At 40.0% G+C, this 16,347-nt stretch overlaps 1 protein-coding gene across 1 annotated transcript; it reads right to left on the reverse strand.

Moving 5' to 3' along the window:
• Positions 1 to 4,109: 4,109 nt before the first annotated feature.
• On the reverse strand, positions 4,110 to 13,995 carry Npm1 (nucleophosmin 1). Its single transcript, XM_028756461.1, has 11 exons — positions 13,832 to 13,995; positions 12,172 to 12,251; positions 11,739 to 11,858; positions 11,461 to 11,554; positions 10,968 to 11,074; positions 10,801 to 10,862; positions 8,359 to 8,416; positions 8,032 to 8,115; positions 7,244 to 7,345; positions 5,372 to 5,446; positions 4,110 to 4,459 (listed from the first exon to the last, which is right to left on the reverse strand). The coding sequence occupies exons 1-11, from the start codon at positions 13,887 to 13,889 to the stop codon at positions 4,421 to 4,423; spliced, it is 879 nt and encodes a 292-aa protein (XP_028612294.1). The 5' UTR covers positions 13,890 to 13,995; the 3' UTR covers positions 4,110 to 4,420.
• Between the last annotated feature and the right edge of the window lie 2,352 nt (positions 13,996 to 16,347).

Genomic DNA, 16,347 nt, shown 5'->3' on the forward strand with positions numbered 1-16,347 from the left:
GTTCGGAAGCAAGGGGAGGACAGACGAGGCCCGCCCGGTGGGGTGACTCAACTGAAAGGAGTCGTGTTTACTCTTGCCACGCAAGATAGTGGCTTTTCCCAGACACACCCACCACCACCACCCCACACCAACCACCACCACCACGACTACCACCACCACCAACCATAACCACCACCGTGGGATGACTACGCTAAGTAAAGCCTTCTTCTGTTCTTCTCGTTTCTGCCTTAGGAGATGGGAAAGTCTCAGGGGCGTCCTTTCCCCCGCTCCGGGACTCTAAGGTCGGTTCTGGGGATTCCAGCTGCGTTCTCTAGTAGATGACCCGGGTTTCGGAAGCACACGGCTACCACCTAGCGGCTCAAAAGTGTCGCTCTAACCTCGGCCCTGGCTGGCTACATGCCTGGGAGTAGCCAGGACTCTGGTCAGCGCTCACTCCAGGCCCTCTTCAGTTCGCACACTAAGCAGCTTGTTTTCCTGCCCTTGATCACCAACCCTGAACTTTTTTTGTCCTTCCATTAACCCCAAAATGTAGATATTGTTGTCAGAGGCCTGCCTCATTCTGTCTAGAGCCTGGATCAGCCAAGTTCTGCTTTGGACTGATGCTAAAACAAACAGGTCACAGTGGGCAAGAAACTAGAGAAGGAGCTCAAAATGCAAAAGTCAGGAATTCGGATTAGTTTGTTTAAAAGCCTGTGTCCGTAGCTGTGGTTGCTATTCCCCTTTCGCCGGAGCATACAGTGAAGAAGGCGCTGCTCAGTAGTGTTATTCCTGAAGTTATAGAAATATCGTAGGATTTGTTCCAAGTACCGGACCTTCTTGTAAGCTTCTTTCAGTTCTTTTTCAACGTTGAGGCTTAAGGGACAGTATTAAGAACAAATCCTAAAAACCTTTGCAAAATCGAGTGTTTTGAGAAAAGTTCTTACATGAGGCTAAGTTGATTTTATGTCGATTGTCTGGGCTGCCTGAACTCGTCTTGCAAAGTTAATCGTAACTTCCTCAATTCTGGAATGAACCAACCAGTACAGAATGAAATGACAAACCGCAAATAGGGATGAACCAATAAGCATTTGGCCTTACTTTACAGACTGCCACATGTATTTATCTGCTGACATGTTTCATGTATCTTCTGGCTAAGAACTGTTTTTTCCTATCTGCATTTTTATTACTGTTTTTCATTACTTTTGAATGCAATGGGTAACTATTGTCCCACCTACAATGGTTTGATGACCTCAATCATCACACAAGACAGTCCTAAGTCCCAAAAATCCAGTGGTGTTCTGAGAACATAAATTCAAGAATCAAAAGTTCTGGTGCTGGGGATGTAGCTTGGTGGAGACCCACAGTTCAATTCCCAAAACCCACTAAAAAAAAAAAAAAAAAAAGGATAAAAGTATACAGATCTGTAACGTAACCCCTGCCATTCCAGAAGTAGAAGCTGCAGGATCAATTCAGGCTTATGTTTGGGTTCAGCCAACTAGGAGTCCATCTGAGTGCTAAATTGGACCATGAACAAAAGGGATGGGTGCTCATAGAGCTCACTCAGCAGTTCAGTGCTTGAGTACCTGCACACATGTGGCATAGTTAGAAAACAATTCGTAGACTTCAATGTTCTTCCTTGTCTACAAAATATAGCTAACAACTCAAAAGATTTGCTGAGTAAAAAATGAGATGCGACACATGAAAAAAGACAACCAAAGACTTTAGCTGTCAACTAGGAAGTATTCCTTACAGTTGAAGCATCAAGTCATGTTGACTTCAGCCACTTAGATCACTCATCAATTACACCCTGAAGCCCAGTACACACACACACACATACACACACACACACACACACACACAACCTTGAGACAAGTCCAGTTTTTAAAAAATGGTATGGGTGGGGGAGAATAGCAGTAACATGAATTCATAGGATTTACTGAAGCCCATGTAATGGCAGGAAATAATCTACCCAAGTTGTCTTCTGACTTCCACATGTAGACTGTAACACTCATATGTAAGACCAGGTGCGCGCGTGCACACACACACACAATCAAAACCACGAGCAACTGTGAAGCTAGACTTTTAACCAGTGTTCTGAATAAAAAACAAACTGCAGGTAGTCCAAAGAACTTGGCAACATGTAGCTAAGACCAAAGGTAGGATAATTCATGTATGAGTGAGAAAGTTTTTGTTTTGGGTGACAGGCATTACCAGGGACAGAAGTACCTTGTGAGTAGGCAGGCCTTTGTAAGGAACCAGGTAGCCAACGGTCTTTCCTAAAGGTTTACATTCATTTTAATACATCATTCAATTTTGACAAACCCACCTAAGTACAAATATCACCTCTTAGGTAATCTCCCCACCTCTAACACTGATTCCTAGGACAAGACTTTCCCTTCCAATGGAATGCTGTTTTGACTCATTTGCTGCTACAATTGGACATCATATCCCATGCTTGACAACTAAAACCAGGTACTCTGCCAGGAGTGGTTGAGTGGTTGGCAAGCACCTTTATTCTCAGCACTGGGGAGGCAGAGGAAGGAGGATCTGTGAATTCCAGGCTAGCCTGGTCTACAAGTCCAGGTCAGGGCTATTACATGGAGAAATCCTGTCTGGAAAAAAAAAAAACCAAAAAAAAAAACCTTCTCACTCAAAAATCAGGTACTTCTAATGGAAACAGCAATCTTGAAGTTTCTAAGGCCTCCATAAAAAACACTGGGTGATAGCCTGCAATTTTAATGCTATTTCCAGAATCCAAACCCCACTTTAAGTCCCATAACCTAAAAAATGCTTATTAGTAATTCCGTTAAGTCAAATCAAGGTACTAGCATGTTTTGGTAACACTGTAAGCTATCTTGTTCATTTTAAATGATTTTAATTTTAGTATCTCTTACTGTGCTCCAGCAAAAACTACATTATCTGAGCTCTGTAGTTCTTGCACAGGTAATTTGCACAAACAGAAGTTACAGATCAGTCATCCAGCTAGGAAATCATGCTTAACAAGCTGAGTTATGAATTTTCTTTGCCTTTTCATAATAGTTTCATATACTTCTGCCTCACATGTAAACATTTTTCACAAGAAGGTAGAACTACCTTGTACAGAAAAGGACAACCAGCCTCTCATGGTGTTCCCTCTACCTAGTTTAACTTTAGACAAAAGCAGCTTCAAGTTAGAATCTTCTATTAGCCCTTTCTCCTCCCATTAAGAGGCCACTATTCAAATGAAAATATTCTTCTGAAAATATATTTACATTTAATATTTGTATTTATTGTTTATATTAATATTTATATTTAATATATTTAATACTAATTGCCTACCATACTCTGTATGAAACCTACCACTTACTTACGATGCTACCACCAAAGCACATCAACATTTACATTTTCATGCAGCTATCCTCACATAAAAACCAACCAGACTAGTAGGTCTGCACTAAAAGTCTACCTACACAACAAAGCTCTGCTCCTACAGCTTAATGGCTTAATTCCTTAATTCCTGGTTAACTCTGGTTTGGCATTAGGACCATTACAAGCTTCTGAAATGCCTCCAAGATTTACTATTTGTATTTGTGAAATTGTGTTCACAAAAGTATTTAGCCAAGCAATCTATGCAAAACACATTTCCACTTAATATGCAGATTTTAGTCTATTATTTACCAAATAGTTTTATACATCTCTATGTATAGAATTTTCTCAATAAAGAGGATGAGGAGCAATGCAGCCTTTGACTAGAATGTTACACCAAACATGAGTGGGAATAGACAAACTGTACCATACTTTTTAACCTACCCCATGACCTGGACAACTTCAGAACCTCAATTTCAAACCAGATTTTAAAAAAAGAATTCAAGAAAAATGTCCAAAGTTAATGTTTGAGAAGATACTGACTTTTGTTTTGAAGTATGTATTCTCCCATGCATTGTTACAATACTATGTTAATATACCACAGCAAGACAAGATGAATGAATCCTAATGGTTATATCCAACTTAGGTGTTTTAAGTGTTAGTCTCTAATGGGAATATATGAGCAGTGACTACTCAAATAGCTGGAGGGGAAGGTAGGAATACTCAACTGGGATGAGGACAACTTCTAAGTATGAAAGAGTTAAAAAAGCAAATAGAAACAGTGCTACTTTATTAAAATACTGAGTTTATTTCACATGTATATTTGTCTCCCTACCATTTCCACATCTGACCACCACTATTACTATGTTCTATCATAACATTCCATACATACTTAAAACCAAGTAAAGGGTGGAGTTCCATCCTTGAAAACTAAACAGGCATTTTAGACAACACATTCTTGGCAATTGAACCTGGACAACATTTATCAAACACAGTAGGGAAAGTTCTCACTTTGCATTATAAAAAGGACAGCCAGATATCAACTATTACAGAAATGAAGTAAGACGGAATATTTCAAACTGTTTAAACCATTTTCTTAAAGAGACTTCCTCCACTGCCAGAGATCTTGAATAGCCTGTAAAGGAGGGGAAAAATAGTAAAGAAATGTTATCTTTATTGAATTAAAATTTCTTCAGCTCACTATTTTTCATTATACAAAGTTACCATGCATGAGAAATTTAGGTCAATCTGTAGCTAACTATCAACCAACATATAAAGGACTGACTGATGACATCACTACCTTCAACTGCTGACATTTTGCCTCAATCCTAACCACTTCTTGACTAGAAACCTGGGAACTAATTTAAACAGGCAATACTGTATCGTTAATACTCTAAATACTGCTATTTGCTCCTTTTAATTTTTAATGAAGAGTTTGAATACAGACACCTATATAGCTAATACTGATGATATTCATTAAATCAGGTCTAACATAACCCACTTAACTTTTACATTTCCTATTTACAACTGTAATAGGAATTTAATTGACACCACTGGGGAAGAGATCACTGGTAGCGCTATGCCCTTGCATGGCCCAAGTGATAACTCCTAATACAATAGTAAACATAATATTAATATCACATAAACTGGATGAGGCTTTAACTCACCCAGTTTGATTCTACCAATTCTACCCTCCTTTACTATCTGGAGAAGATAGATACTGCCACTCCCAAGAGACCAAGTATCAGACTGTGTAAAACAGCCAAATGGAGCAACTAAAAACCACAGCCTATTTCCTTAGCCAACACACTAGCAAAAGTAAAATTAAGTTCAGTAACCAAAAGATAATTTACCAACTATTTAAAACCTGGGAAAAATGTGCACTAAAAAAAATATTTGCTCAGTCTGCCAATTAAATTCTTTCCACGTATTTAAGTAGTCTGTGGTTAGGAACCTTTCACAAGGAGCCAAGAACTTAAGAAACTAAGTCATAATAAATCACAATGAAAATTTTAGATTTGGTCATGTCCACAGAAAATTCAGTTACCTCCTGGTCAGTCATCCGGAAACAATTCTTCACATAATTAATGAACTTGGCTTCCACTTTGGGAAGAGAACCACCCTATTGAGGAAAAGAGCACTATTAAGGACAAGCATAGAAATTGAGACACCTTTAGAAAACTCCCAAAGTTTTACATGTCATTACATATTACTACATCCCTTCAACATTCTCATTTGATTAAAAAAACCCAAGGCCCAAACCTCAAGACAATGGTTTTTCACTGCTTCATGTCCAATTCCATCCAAACAGCCAACTTAAACTACAGATGGTTGTACCCAAATGCAAATACAGGAACTTGGATGCCTATTATGCAAGTTAGTGTTAGCATGTATCACCAAAAACCAAATTAAATCCCATTTCCAATAGCCTAGGAAAACATGCAATTGAAGGGATTTAAAAGTAGCTACCTTTACACACTGTAGCATCGATCTGGCATGTTTCCAATTATGAATGTAGGCAGTGAACCACAATACCAGCAATATCTAGAAAGTTTTCCCACCAAAATTCTTACAAACTAGATACTGCAAATGTTAACTTATCAGCATAAAGTGTCACTACATTGAATTATCCCTTATTTCATATAAAATCCACTTTAGCTTCTTTTTGAGCTTCACTTCTTTGCTTTTATGCACTTATCAAGACTAAAGCTTCCAAATTCCAGAATCATTTTGAGTATTAAGGTACTCAATTGCCTCCATCACTAGAAAATAATTCAACTACAATAATTTGAAAATACTGTCACATACATCCTTATTGGTTCATTCAAAAATTTATTGAGAGCAGCTAAGGATACAAAGGTTAAAACAAGGTCAAAGAAATGAGGCATATGCACAAGTGGTAGAAAAGCAGTAAAGTTTTCTGCATCACAAGAGTGAAAGAAAAATGCTTTAGGAAAACGAGATTGCTTCCAGCCTGCAAGGGGGGAATGGATGGCCAATCAGGAAAGGGGATTGAGATTAAAATAGAAGACTTCAGTCGGGATTGTTGATGGTACTATATTTGTTTCTCCTTTTCCTCTTTCCCCATCTTTGGGCTTAATTTACCAGTAGTGCCCAGGAATGTTCAATGCGCCTGCAATTAAACCAAGGAGATAGGACCACATTAAAATAGGGGGGAGGGGCATCATTTTAGCAGTGTATGCAAGGGATAAAAAAAAATAAATCAGTGACACCAGGAAACCTAAGTTTACAGTTTAAATAAGAAATATGTGCTGGCCAAGTGCTAAATTCCAATCCATTCATGGCTACACAAAAGGAAGAAAATCTGAAGCCATGGAGGCCTACAAGACAGGAAAAGCATGGAAGAATGGGCAATTTCCTTACTCCACATCTAGTATCAGTAACTTACATGTTGGAATCATAATGGAGAGAATCTTTAACTCTCTAAAAATCATTTGTATTATTCCATTTTTTCTACACAAGCCCAGGTTTATATAAATTACTCCCAGCCAAATGGCCAAGAAAGATAAATTCTATTTCAGACTAGATGAAAGTCTATTATATTAGCCACACAAATTTCAGGTCACAGACTGAGGGTGCTTTGGTACAAGGGACACAGAACTCAAACTTGTGAAATACTTAAAGATGATCCTTTTTTCTTAGCTATAATCTCAGGCAACCAAATACTTGGGTCTTTTCCAGCTGTTTTTTTTAATTTTACTGAAAACCAAATGCCCTCTGCTGCATATCTACAGCATAACCCCAGGAAATGAAATGTTGAAAGATTAGAGTGCACCCTTGTACATTTTATTAGAGTAACTTATGAATGCACAAAATTATGATTTTTTTATAATCTACTTTTTAACCAAATTCCAAAGTGGGAGAAAGGCCAATCTATTTAAAGGTTAATTTTACTCACTTTTTCTATACTTGCTTGCATTTTTGCCTTAATGTCTTCTACAGAACTAGGTCCTTTTGGTGTTTTAGGAGTTTTTTCCTGTTTTTTGAAGGACTCTTGACCCTGGAAAAGTTTTCAGAAGATTATTAGTACAGTTTTTAACACGTAGTAATTACCAAGAATCCTCATTATCCTTACAATCCCTTTTATAGACAAAGCATGGAGAAGTTGCTAATATAAATTGATGCAATGCAGTATTGTTCCTAGCTAAAAAAGCTTGTCAAGAGCTAGAGCTGACGACTCTCAGAAACAAGCCATCCTTTAAAAAAAAATCAAAGTAGGGCTGTAGAGATGGCTCAGTGGTTAAGAGGACTGACTGCTCTTCCAGAGGTCAGAGTTCAATTCCCAGCATGGTGGCTCACAACCAGCTATGATGGGATCTGATGCCCTCCTTCTGGTTGTGTCTGAAGACAGTGTGCTCATATATATAAATCTTTTTTTAAAAAAAGGTAGTGATGCTTCAAAGTTAAGGTAAAGTCAATCCTGACAATCAACTCTTGGGTTGCCTTGACCTCAAATAAACACAAGTTTATTGTGAAAGCTATAAACACAGCTCAATTCAACAGGTCTACAAAATAAAGTCAAACTACAGATTGGAGTCCACCACAGAACATGACACTTCACAAATTTACGTATTAGGCTATTTTAATGTGCACTACAATCTTATGTAGGCAGGGTTAAGTGCCACAAACACCAAGTTTTAAGCAGACACAGAATTTACTACTTTAGTATGTTACTTGGGTACTTACCTTTGATCTTGGTGTTGATGGTTTTAAGTCTTTTCCATTTTGGTTTGATTTTTGTGCATTTTTGGCAGGGGTATCTCGTACAGACTGCAATTAGAAAATGGTCTTATTCTGTATGCCCTCTCCAGAGTAGAGATCAACTCAGATTAAAAAACAAAGTAACTAACAAATTGCAGTTCATATATAAAAAAGATAACATTCTCAAATTTTCCTGTCTAGCTTAGAACCAACTTTAAGAAATCAACTAAGCCAGCTTTTACTGCTAGCACTAAGAAAGTCCCATCCTTTACTAGCTACCTTTGACAACCTCATAGTATCTTATGTACTCACTTTCTTCACTGGAACCTTTTCCTCAGTTTCTTCTTCATCAAAATCATCATCATCATCACTATAAATGAAATACGCCAAGACACTTAGAACTTAAATTTTTGGTCAATTTTATAAAGAACTAAATTAAACCATATTCATCCATACAGCACATTCTTTCACACAGCAAAATGTTAAGTGAAATTGCACCTGTATTTGATTGGATCATTATTTAATAAACAAGTATTTTACTAATACTTGAAAATATTCTTTCAAAGGATTATGAAATACATTTGACTAATTTTGCAATGTCAATAAGTAACATTTTAACCAAATCAGCTTTGTACCAAGTCCTAAAGAAACTAGACTTTTTAATAACTTTTAGCTTTTAGTGTCACTTTGAGTGACTGGACAGCCAGGGCTAAAGAAATCCTCTGCAGGATGGGAATTAACTTTTACATGATATCCCTGTAAGCCAAGGTTTTATCTAATTACTTATGCAAATATCCTAAACAGACCATTTCCCAGAAACATACAAATATGGTCAAAACATGTAAGATTATTTTAGTCACCTAAGGGAATATAAACCAAACATAACTATTCACTATTTCACATTATTCAAGATGTATAGTGGTAACAAATATGCCCACAGCAATAGCATATGCACATGATTTTCAGCCCTTAAAAACTAAGCATTAGGGATCAGTCTTGTCAAAAATTGGCAAAGCCAGACACAAATGGGGCTGATGAAATGTTGCAAAATACAATACAGAATTTTTGTTTTTAAAAACAGCAAAAACTCTGTTCTGACTCTACTTGTGTCTGACTGTTTCTCCTTGGGACTCTTCTGCTTATACTTCATTCCAATGTGTATGTGCAGTGTTTGGCAAGGCTTATTTTATTGGCTCTTCCTAAAGTTATATCTGCCATTAGAATTAAGCTGCCAGATTGCAATTAACAATCCACCTCCAACTACTTGAGTGTTAACATGTATCTCAAAAAAAGTGCTTCTCACTTTCAATCTAGATCTGAGATTATGATATAAAGCCACATGGCACTTGCTTTAAGTACAAAATGTTCAGGCATATTGTGATTTTTAGAAGGGAGTCACATTCAGAATGGCCACTGAAGCAAACTACCACCAACAGTGACAATATTTTCCACACTAGTGTTAAGAAGTCAAAGTATGAACTTTCAGTAGTGGGATTCTGTCTTGTTAGGATATCACATCACAGCTACATGTAAATCCAGTGGCTTTGGTAGTTTAACACTATTAAGACTGGCCTTATCTTACAACCCAATCCATCGAGATACTTTCTCTGTACCAGAAACAACGCCAATTTCAATAAAACTTCTCTTTTCTTCTATTCTAAACCATGTAATAGTCATACAGCACCTAAAAACTACTCCAAATATTTCATCCTTAAGAATAAAAAAAGCCCTATCACTAGGCAATACCATCTTATGGAATCACATATCTGTCCTTTCATATATAAGTACAGCAGCACTCATTAGCTGGTTTCTGACAGTATCCCACTAGGCAATCTCCTAGAATCTCCTTAAATGGCAAAATAGTCAAAAAAAAATCTTTGCATAAAGTGCCATTATTTGTAATATAATCCACTCATATCTGCTTGTGGGTTTTTGCTACTCCCCAAACTTATTGTTAAACCATACAATGATATATTCAAAGAACCGGGCGGTGGTGGTGCGCGCCTTTAATCCCCGCACTTGGGAGGCAGAGGCAGGCGGATTTCTGAGACCAGGGCAGCCTGGTCTACAGAGTGAGCTCCAGGACAGCCAGGGCTACACAGAGAAACCGTCTCGAAAAACCCAAAAAAAAAAAATTATTCAAAGAAAATCAATCTTGAAACCAGAAACAATTTTAATATCTGAACCAATATTTGCATCTAGGCAGAACTTGTATATACAAAGCACATATTAATGTGTTTACTGCCTCTTTGCATTCTGGAAACATTTTTGTTCCAAAACTTCTCGCAGTATGACTGAACTCTCCAACTTAACCTTCAGGTATTACTTCTCTCTCATGAACCATTATCACATCATCACAACCATGGAAGGAAACTACTAAACTTGTATACTTCATGACTATTGCTAAGAATTTCCATGTTTCTCTGAACAGTTATCTTAGTTCAGAATATGCTTAATATACTTGACCAATTTCAGAACTTCTATATAGGCTATCTCAATGTAAATTGTCATGTAAAATTAGAATGAGGAATTCCATACTTCCCCAATCTAGCTGTTTACTTATATTGAACATGAAATCTAATTTCTAACCGTTAACTCAAGAAAAAAAATTCAACATCCCATTTAGAATAGCTTGTCAGTAAGGAGTCATAGGCCAAAACCCTTTAAACATCAACTACAGATTTGTTTACTTTTACAGAGCTCATTGGCAAGTCAATCCTCCTGAGTACATCAAGTTTCTGAGATCATACTTACTCTTCATCGTCCTCATCATCTTCATCATCGTCCTCCTCATCTTCATCAAGTTTTACTTTTTTCTGAAAGAAAAGTGTGTATTGATGAGCAACACAAATTCCTGGTGATTAACCAAACTGAAAGCCAGAAAGTGATTAATTTAAAAAAATAATGTATCTTTTATTTACCTGTGGAACCTTGTTACCACCTCCAGGAGCAGAGCGCTTTCCAGACATGCCCAAGAGTTTTACATCCTCCTCATCTTCATCTTCTGACTCTGCATCTTCCTCTACAGCTGAAAATTAATCATACTAACTCTTGACAAGAGTAGATAACACGTGGTATTTTTGAAAGATCAGAAAAATTTCACTGCACTTTAATAACAGCGATCAGACCTCTCTGATACACAAGTAGAAGACATGCTTTACAAAGCCCAACATGGAGATCTATCTAGAAAGATCACCTCACTGATCACAGGGTCCTGAATAGCTCAACCTGATGCTCTGTGCTTGATCCCCAGGACCCATGGGATAGCAAGAAAAGATGCTAGGTAAATTGTCGTCTGACTTGGACAAGCATGCCATGGTACATGTGCCAACACACATGTTTAAAAATGAAAAAGCTAGTCTATATTGAAAATAAACCACAAATACAACAGACTAAAAAGGAAAAAAAACCTACCTACTAGGTGCTGTCCACTAATGTGCACAGGCCCCGAACCACACTTCAACCTTAAGACCACAGGTGGCGTAATTTCGAAGCCCCCAAGCGAAACCTAAAAAAGCAATTGTGAAGTTTTACAGCAGCAAATTATACAAACAAACCTATTTAAAGCAGCAACAGGAATAATGTTGGTAACAGAAGATGCGTCTTTGCCGAGACATCTTTGTGTAACCTAAGTGACACTGTCTTAAGAGACCTGCACCAACATGAAATCCAAAATTTACAAATGTACTTACTGTTGGTTGTACAGACATTTTCAAAGTTGCCAGTGTTACTTTAATTGGACTGCCTTCATAGTTCATTGCTTCTGCCTCTACGATGTGTAATTCATCTTTTGCTCCTGCCCCTAGACTGACCTGTGAATAAAAAAGATAAATAAAGTTTCACAAAGGAACCTTTCACTGATGGAAAATTAACCATCTATCTCATTAGAATTAGAAATCCATAGAAGCAAACTGTTCCCACAAAATACAGCTTAATAAACCTGGCAGATTTAAAAACAAAAAAACCACTGTTCTGCAAAGCTTCACAAGGCACCACTGAGTGACCAAGCAATACAAAATTACAAGTGACAATGATTCCCTATCTTCTCAGGGATTAAACTCCTGTTCATCAGCAAGAACCATATGGCTGAAATTTTTTTAAATACTAGTTCCCAAGGTTACATACCGTTCTCAATGATAACTGGTGTTCATTTTCATCATTATCCACTTTAAAGTGATAGTCTTTGTCAGCCTTTAGTTCACAACCTGTAAGACAAAAAAGAAAGCAAACCTAGCAAGGAGGTATACAACAAATCAACTCAAATGAAACCAAAAAAAGTTCATTGCCAGTTTTCACAGTAGACTTAAAACTCCAACTGACCCGCGCGATGGTGGCGCACGCCTTTAATCCCAGCACTTGGGAAGCAGAGGCAGGCGGATTTCTGAGCTACAGGACAGCCTGCTCTACAGAGTGAGTTCCATGGCACAGGGCTACAGAGAAACCCTGTCTCACCCCCCCCCCAAAAAACCTGCAACTGAAACTAGTGGCTGAGACTAAACCCAATATACACTTCCTACTATTTAAAAAAAACCAATTTACCCAATTAAGTTCTGAAGAGAAGTTTGCAAACGAGATTCCTCACAGATCACCAGAAGACAGCTTAATGTGTTAACTAGCCAGAATGGCTAGGCTTAATGCCTTCACGTTTAACATATGTAAAAACACTTTTCAAGTAGTATAGGGGAAATTGCTAAACTCCCGTAGAATTCTAAGAATGACTACGTAAGGTGATTCATTAAACACCTAACAGATATTGGCCAAGTCCACTGCTCATTTAACAGATTTCAGGATTGTTAATAAACTAAAATTTGAGATATTGAAAACCAAACTGACACTCTTTAAAACACATACTGAGTGTGGGGCAGGAGGTGGAATCCGCAACAGAGCCTTCCTCTTCCCCACCCCAACAAAAAAACTAGCTCTAGATAGAGACAAGTAGATTTAGGGGTACCCCTAACATTAAATCACATGGACCATCAGTACAGTCATCTGCAACGTGGGGCTTACTCCGCCTACCAGAGAAAGAAAAGGGGCTCCCTCACTGTGGATACTGATAAATCTGAACAAAGACCTTCCAAACCCTGATGCCACCGGCTACTGAAATAAGCAATTCCCACCCAGGGCTCTTAACTAAGCCACAAGACCCCAAAGCTGAGGGTTGGCAAGAGTCGGAGAGCCCGGATGTAGAGCCCACACCCCCTCCCTAACCCCCAACCACGTGGCAACCACGTGCTCCTAGAGGTTGCGGGCCCCCTCTGGGCCTGCTCCGACCAGTCCCCGTTCCTGGCCGAACCCCTCAGACACCACATTATACGGGAGACACGGGCCCCTGGAAAGCTCAGCGAACCGCACACGTTCCCTCCCAACAGGGCGAGGTAGGCCTCGGCTCGCTGCACAGGCCCCATTCTCCCGTGCCGCCTCCTGTGGCTCAACACTGGTTAAAAAAAAACCAGCCGCCCGAAAGCGGACTGTGCGGCCTTCCTCGCACGGGAGGTGGATGTACGTATATCCTAAGAGCGCACCACAAGCAAGGTCGCACCCTCGGCCGACCGCTACTCTAACGCCCGAGGCTCGAGGCTGGGCCGCTCCCGCCCCATGTTATGGCGAATCTCCCAGCCTTCAGGTGGCGGCTTCTTCTACACGGCTTCCGCGGCCAGGGAGATTCCGCCCCATCCTCCGGCCTCCACCCACGTCGCGCTCCCCACATGCCAGGCCGCGGCTGGACTCCCGCACCCCCCACCACCACCACCAGGCCCTGCGCAAGCTTCCCCCTCCAGTCAGTTACCGAAAAGGTAGTTCTGAGGCCTGAGAGGGCTCATGTCCATGTCCATCGAGTCTTCCATGAGGTGGAGGCGCGCACTCCGGTGTGGGAGAAGCCGGACGGAAAAGAACTGCCTGCTGTTCCACAGAACAAACACGCAGGACGGAATCACGCCAAGGAAAGGACGCGGGCTCGCCGCACGTATATATGGCCGCAGGAGATCTCGCGAGATCTGCTCTAGTCCCGCCTCCGCGAGCTTCCTCTGATTCCCTCCCACTTCCCGCACTGTCGCGCTTTTGCGCACGCGCTTTTCAACCTCACGCCTCTCTGCCTCGCCCCCTCCTCCTCCAGGTGCTTGGCGGGCTCTCACTGCGCACGCGAGTTCGTCCCTGACCCCCCCCCTTTACCGGGGTCGCCCAGGCGCAGGCGCGTTTTCTCTTTGTGGCCTCGCTCTGGGCCTACAAGGCTTCCACGTCTTTACTTGTGCTCGCGGGCGCAGGGCCGAGAGGGTACGCAGCCCACTCTAAAAGATGGCGGCTGCGGGCAGGGAGCCACACAACGAATCCCTTCGATTTTCTCTGCCCTCCGGTTCCCCGTAGGCCTGGAACAGACATAATCACCTCAGGATTTGACTTGCTCGAAGGCTTGCTCTTAGCTCATCATTTCACATAGAACCAAGGGCAGAATGGATGGAGCATTAAATAGAATGATAGGCTACTTGCCCTGTAGCCATGCTTTTGTACCTCTTCAGAGGTAGCATCTTTAAAGTGGAAATCATCAACTTTACGTCATTTGGGGGACCAAAGAGAGACCGAGTCAATCGCCTCCAAAGTGCACCTTTCTAAAACTATAGAGTGTGCTGAATTGAGGAAACGCAGGCCGTCTTTATCATTCCAAACGAAGGCGAATGGCTTTTAAGAAATTCATGAGCCTTAATACGACTCCTTAGCTGGGAATTAGCGGTTTAAAATGGATCCTGACAAACATTCCTCAGCATTGGGTGCTTTTTCGGAGCGGCCCTAATCTTTTTATCTCGACGTACCTAGCAAATTTAAGGATTTGGGGGAGGAAGGTGGGTAATGATACCAATGTTGATAAGCTGTGAGCTATAGTGAGCGTGAGCCCATTATTAATCAAATCCTAAATTTCGAGACATCTATCAATATGTGAATGAAGCCCAGTGCTTTTCACTTTGCAACTATAAGAAAAAAATTCTGAAACTTGTCAGGATTGTGTGTGTAAATAAACAGAGATGGACTGGGTATCTGACGGGAAAGAACTGGTTACAGAATTTGACCATCCAAAATGAGAAGATGCAGGAAGAAGCGTTGATACTCCTTGAGCCTGTCCAGGGCAAATTGCTTGATTGTTTCTCGTTTCTGAGTCATATTTAAACGCGGCTCATGCTGATTTAATCCCAGCACTCAGGAGGCAGAGACAAGTGGATCCAGGAGGTAAAGGCCAGTGGTCTACAGAACAAGTTCCAGGATAGCCAGGACTACACAGAGACTCAGTCCCTTCTGCCTCCCCCCAACTTTATGTGCCTTAGCTGCCTCTGCATGGTACCACATGCTCAAGTATAATGAGTAGGAGTTGTGTACTATTACCTTACAACAAAACATGCACTATCTTTTTTTTTTATGATTCCAGGCTTTTATTAGTTTTTAGCATGCTTTAAAACATAAAAATAGAATCCTATGGCCAATGCCCAGTTTCAACAGTTGTCGCCATATATACATAGCATGCTATTTAATACACATCTTTCTGTCTGCGTATTTGGTGTGGGCAGAGGATAGTCCTGGGATTAGCTGATCTCTTGTGGATACCAAGGGACAACTGTACAACTGTATTTCATAATACACCACATGACTACAGAAATATGAGAAAAAATGTCCAGATTCACATTGATTAGGCCATTCAATGCAATATATATATATATATATATATATATATATATATCTCCAAGCATTTCATGCACCTATAAATAGATAGATGCACTTTACATCAATTAAAAATAAATTGAAAAGAGAAATAGTTTTCCCCATAAGCTTCTTGGTATAGCTGTAGACAGTAGCCATGTAGGTGTACTATAAGAGAAACTGTAAGTTTCTTTTAGATAAACATATAAGAAACGAATGGCTAAGTCATTTGAGAAATCTACATTTCAAGATCCTAGTGGTTATAGCACACACCTTTAATCCCACCACTCAAAAGTAGCACACACCTTTAATTCCAGCACTCAAATGGCAGAGGCAGGCAGATCTCTCAGTTTGAGGCCAGCCTAGTCTACAGGGTGAGTTCAGAAACAGCCAGGGCTAATTTATAGACAACCCTGTCTATAAATTAAATAAATAAATAACTAAATATATAAAAATTTTTACCAAGAAACTTCTAAACTTTTTTCTTTTTTCTTTTTTTTTTTCTTTTGGTTTTTCGAGACAGAAACCCGCTGTCCTGGAACTCACTCTGTAGACCAGGCTGGCCTCGAACAGAAATCTGCCTGCCTCTGCCCCCCAAGTGCTGGGATTAAAGGCGTGTGC

The sequence above is a fragment of the Grammomys surdaster genome, unplaced genomic scaffold (assembly GCF_004785775.1).
Source record: "Grammomys surdaster isolate TR1022 unplaced genomic scaffold, NIH_TR_1.0 126121, whole genome shotgun sequence".
In the NCBI taxonomy this organism is placed as follows: Eukaryota; Metazoa; Chordata; class Mammalia; order Rodentia; family Muridae; genus Grammomys; species Grammomys surdaster.

What these genes read in the sequence shown, in the direction of transcription:
- Npm1 (XM_028756461.1), bottom strand. Translation starts at nt 13,889, where the DNA reads ATGGAAGACTCGATGGACATGGACATGAGCCCTCTCAGGCCTCAGAAC. An exon ending in GCCTCAGAACTACCTTTTCG is followed by an intron (nt 12,252 to 13,831) that starts GTAACTGACTGG and finishes TTTGTCTTACAG; the next exon opens with GTTGTGAACTAAAGGCTGAC. An exon ending in GATGATGAGGACGATGAAGA is followed by an intron (nt 8,417 to 10,800) that starts GTAAGTATGATC and finishes TTTCATTTATAG; the next exon opens with TGATGATGATGATGATTTTG.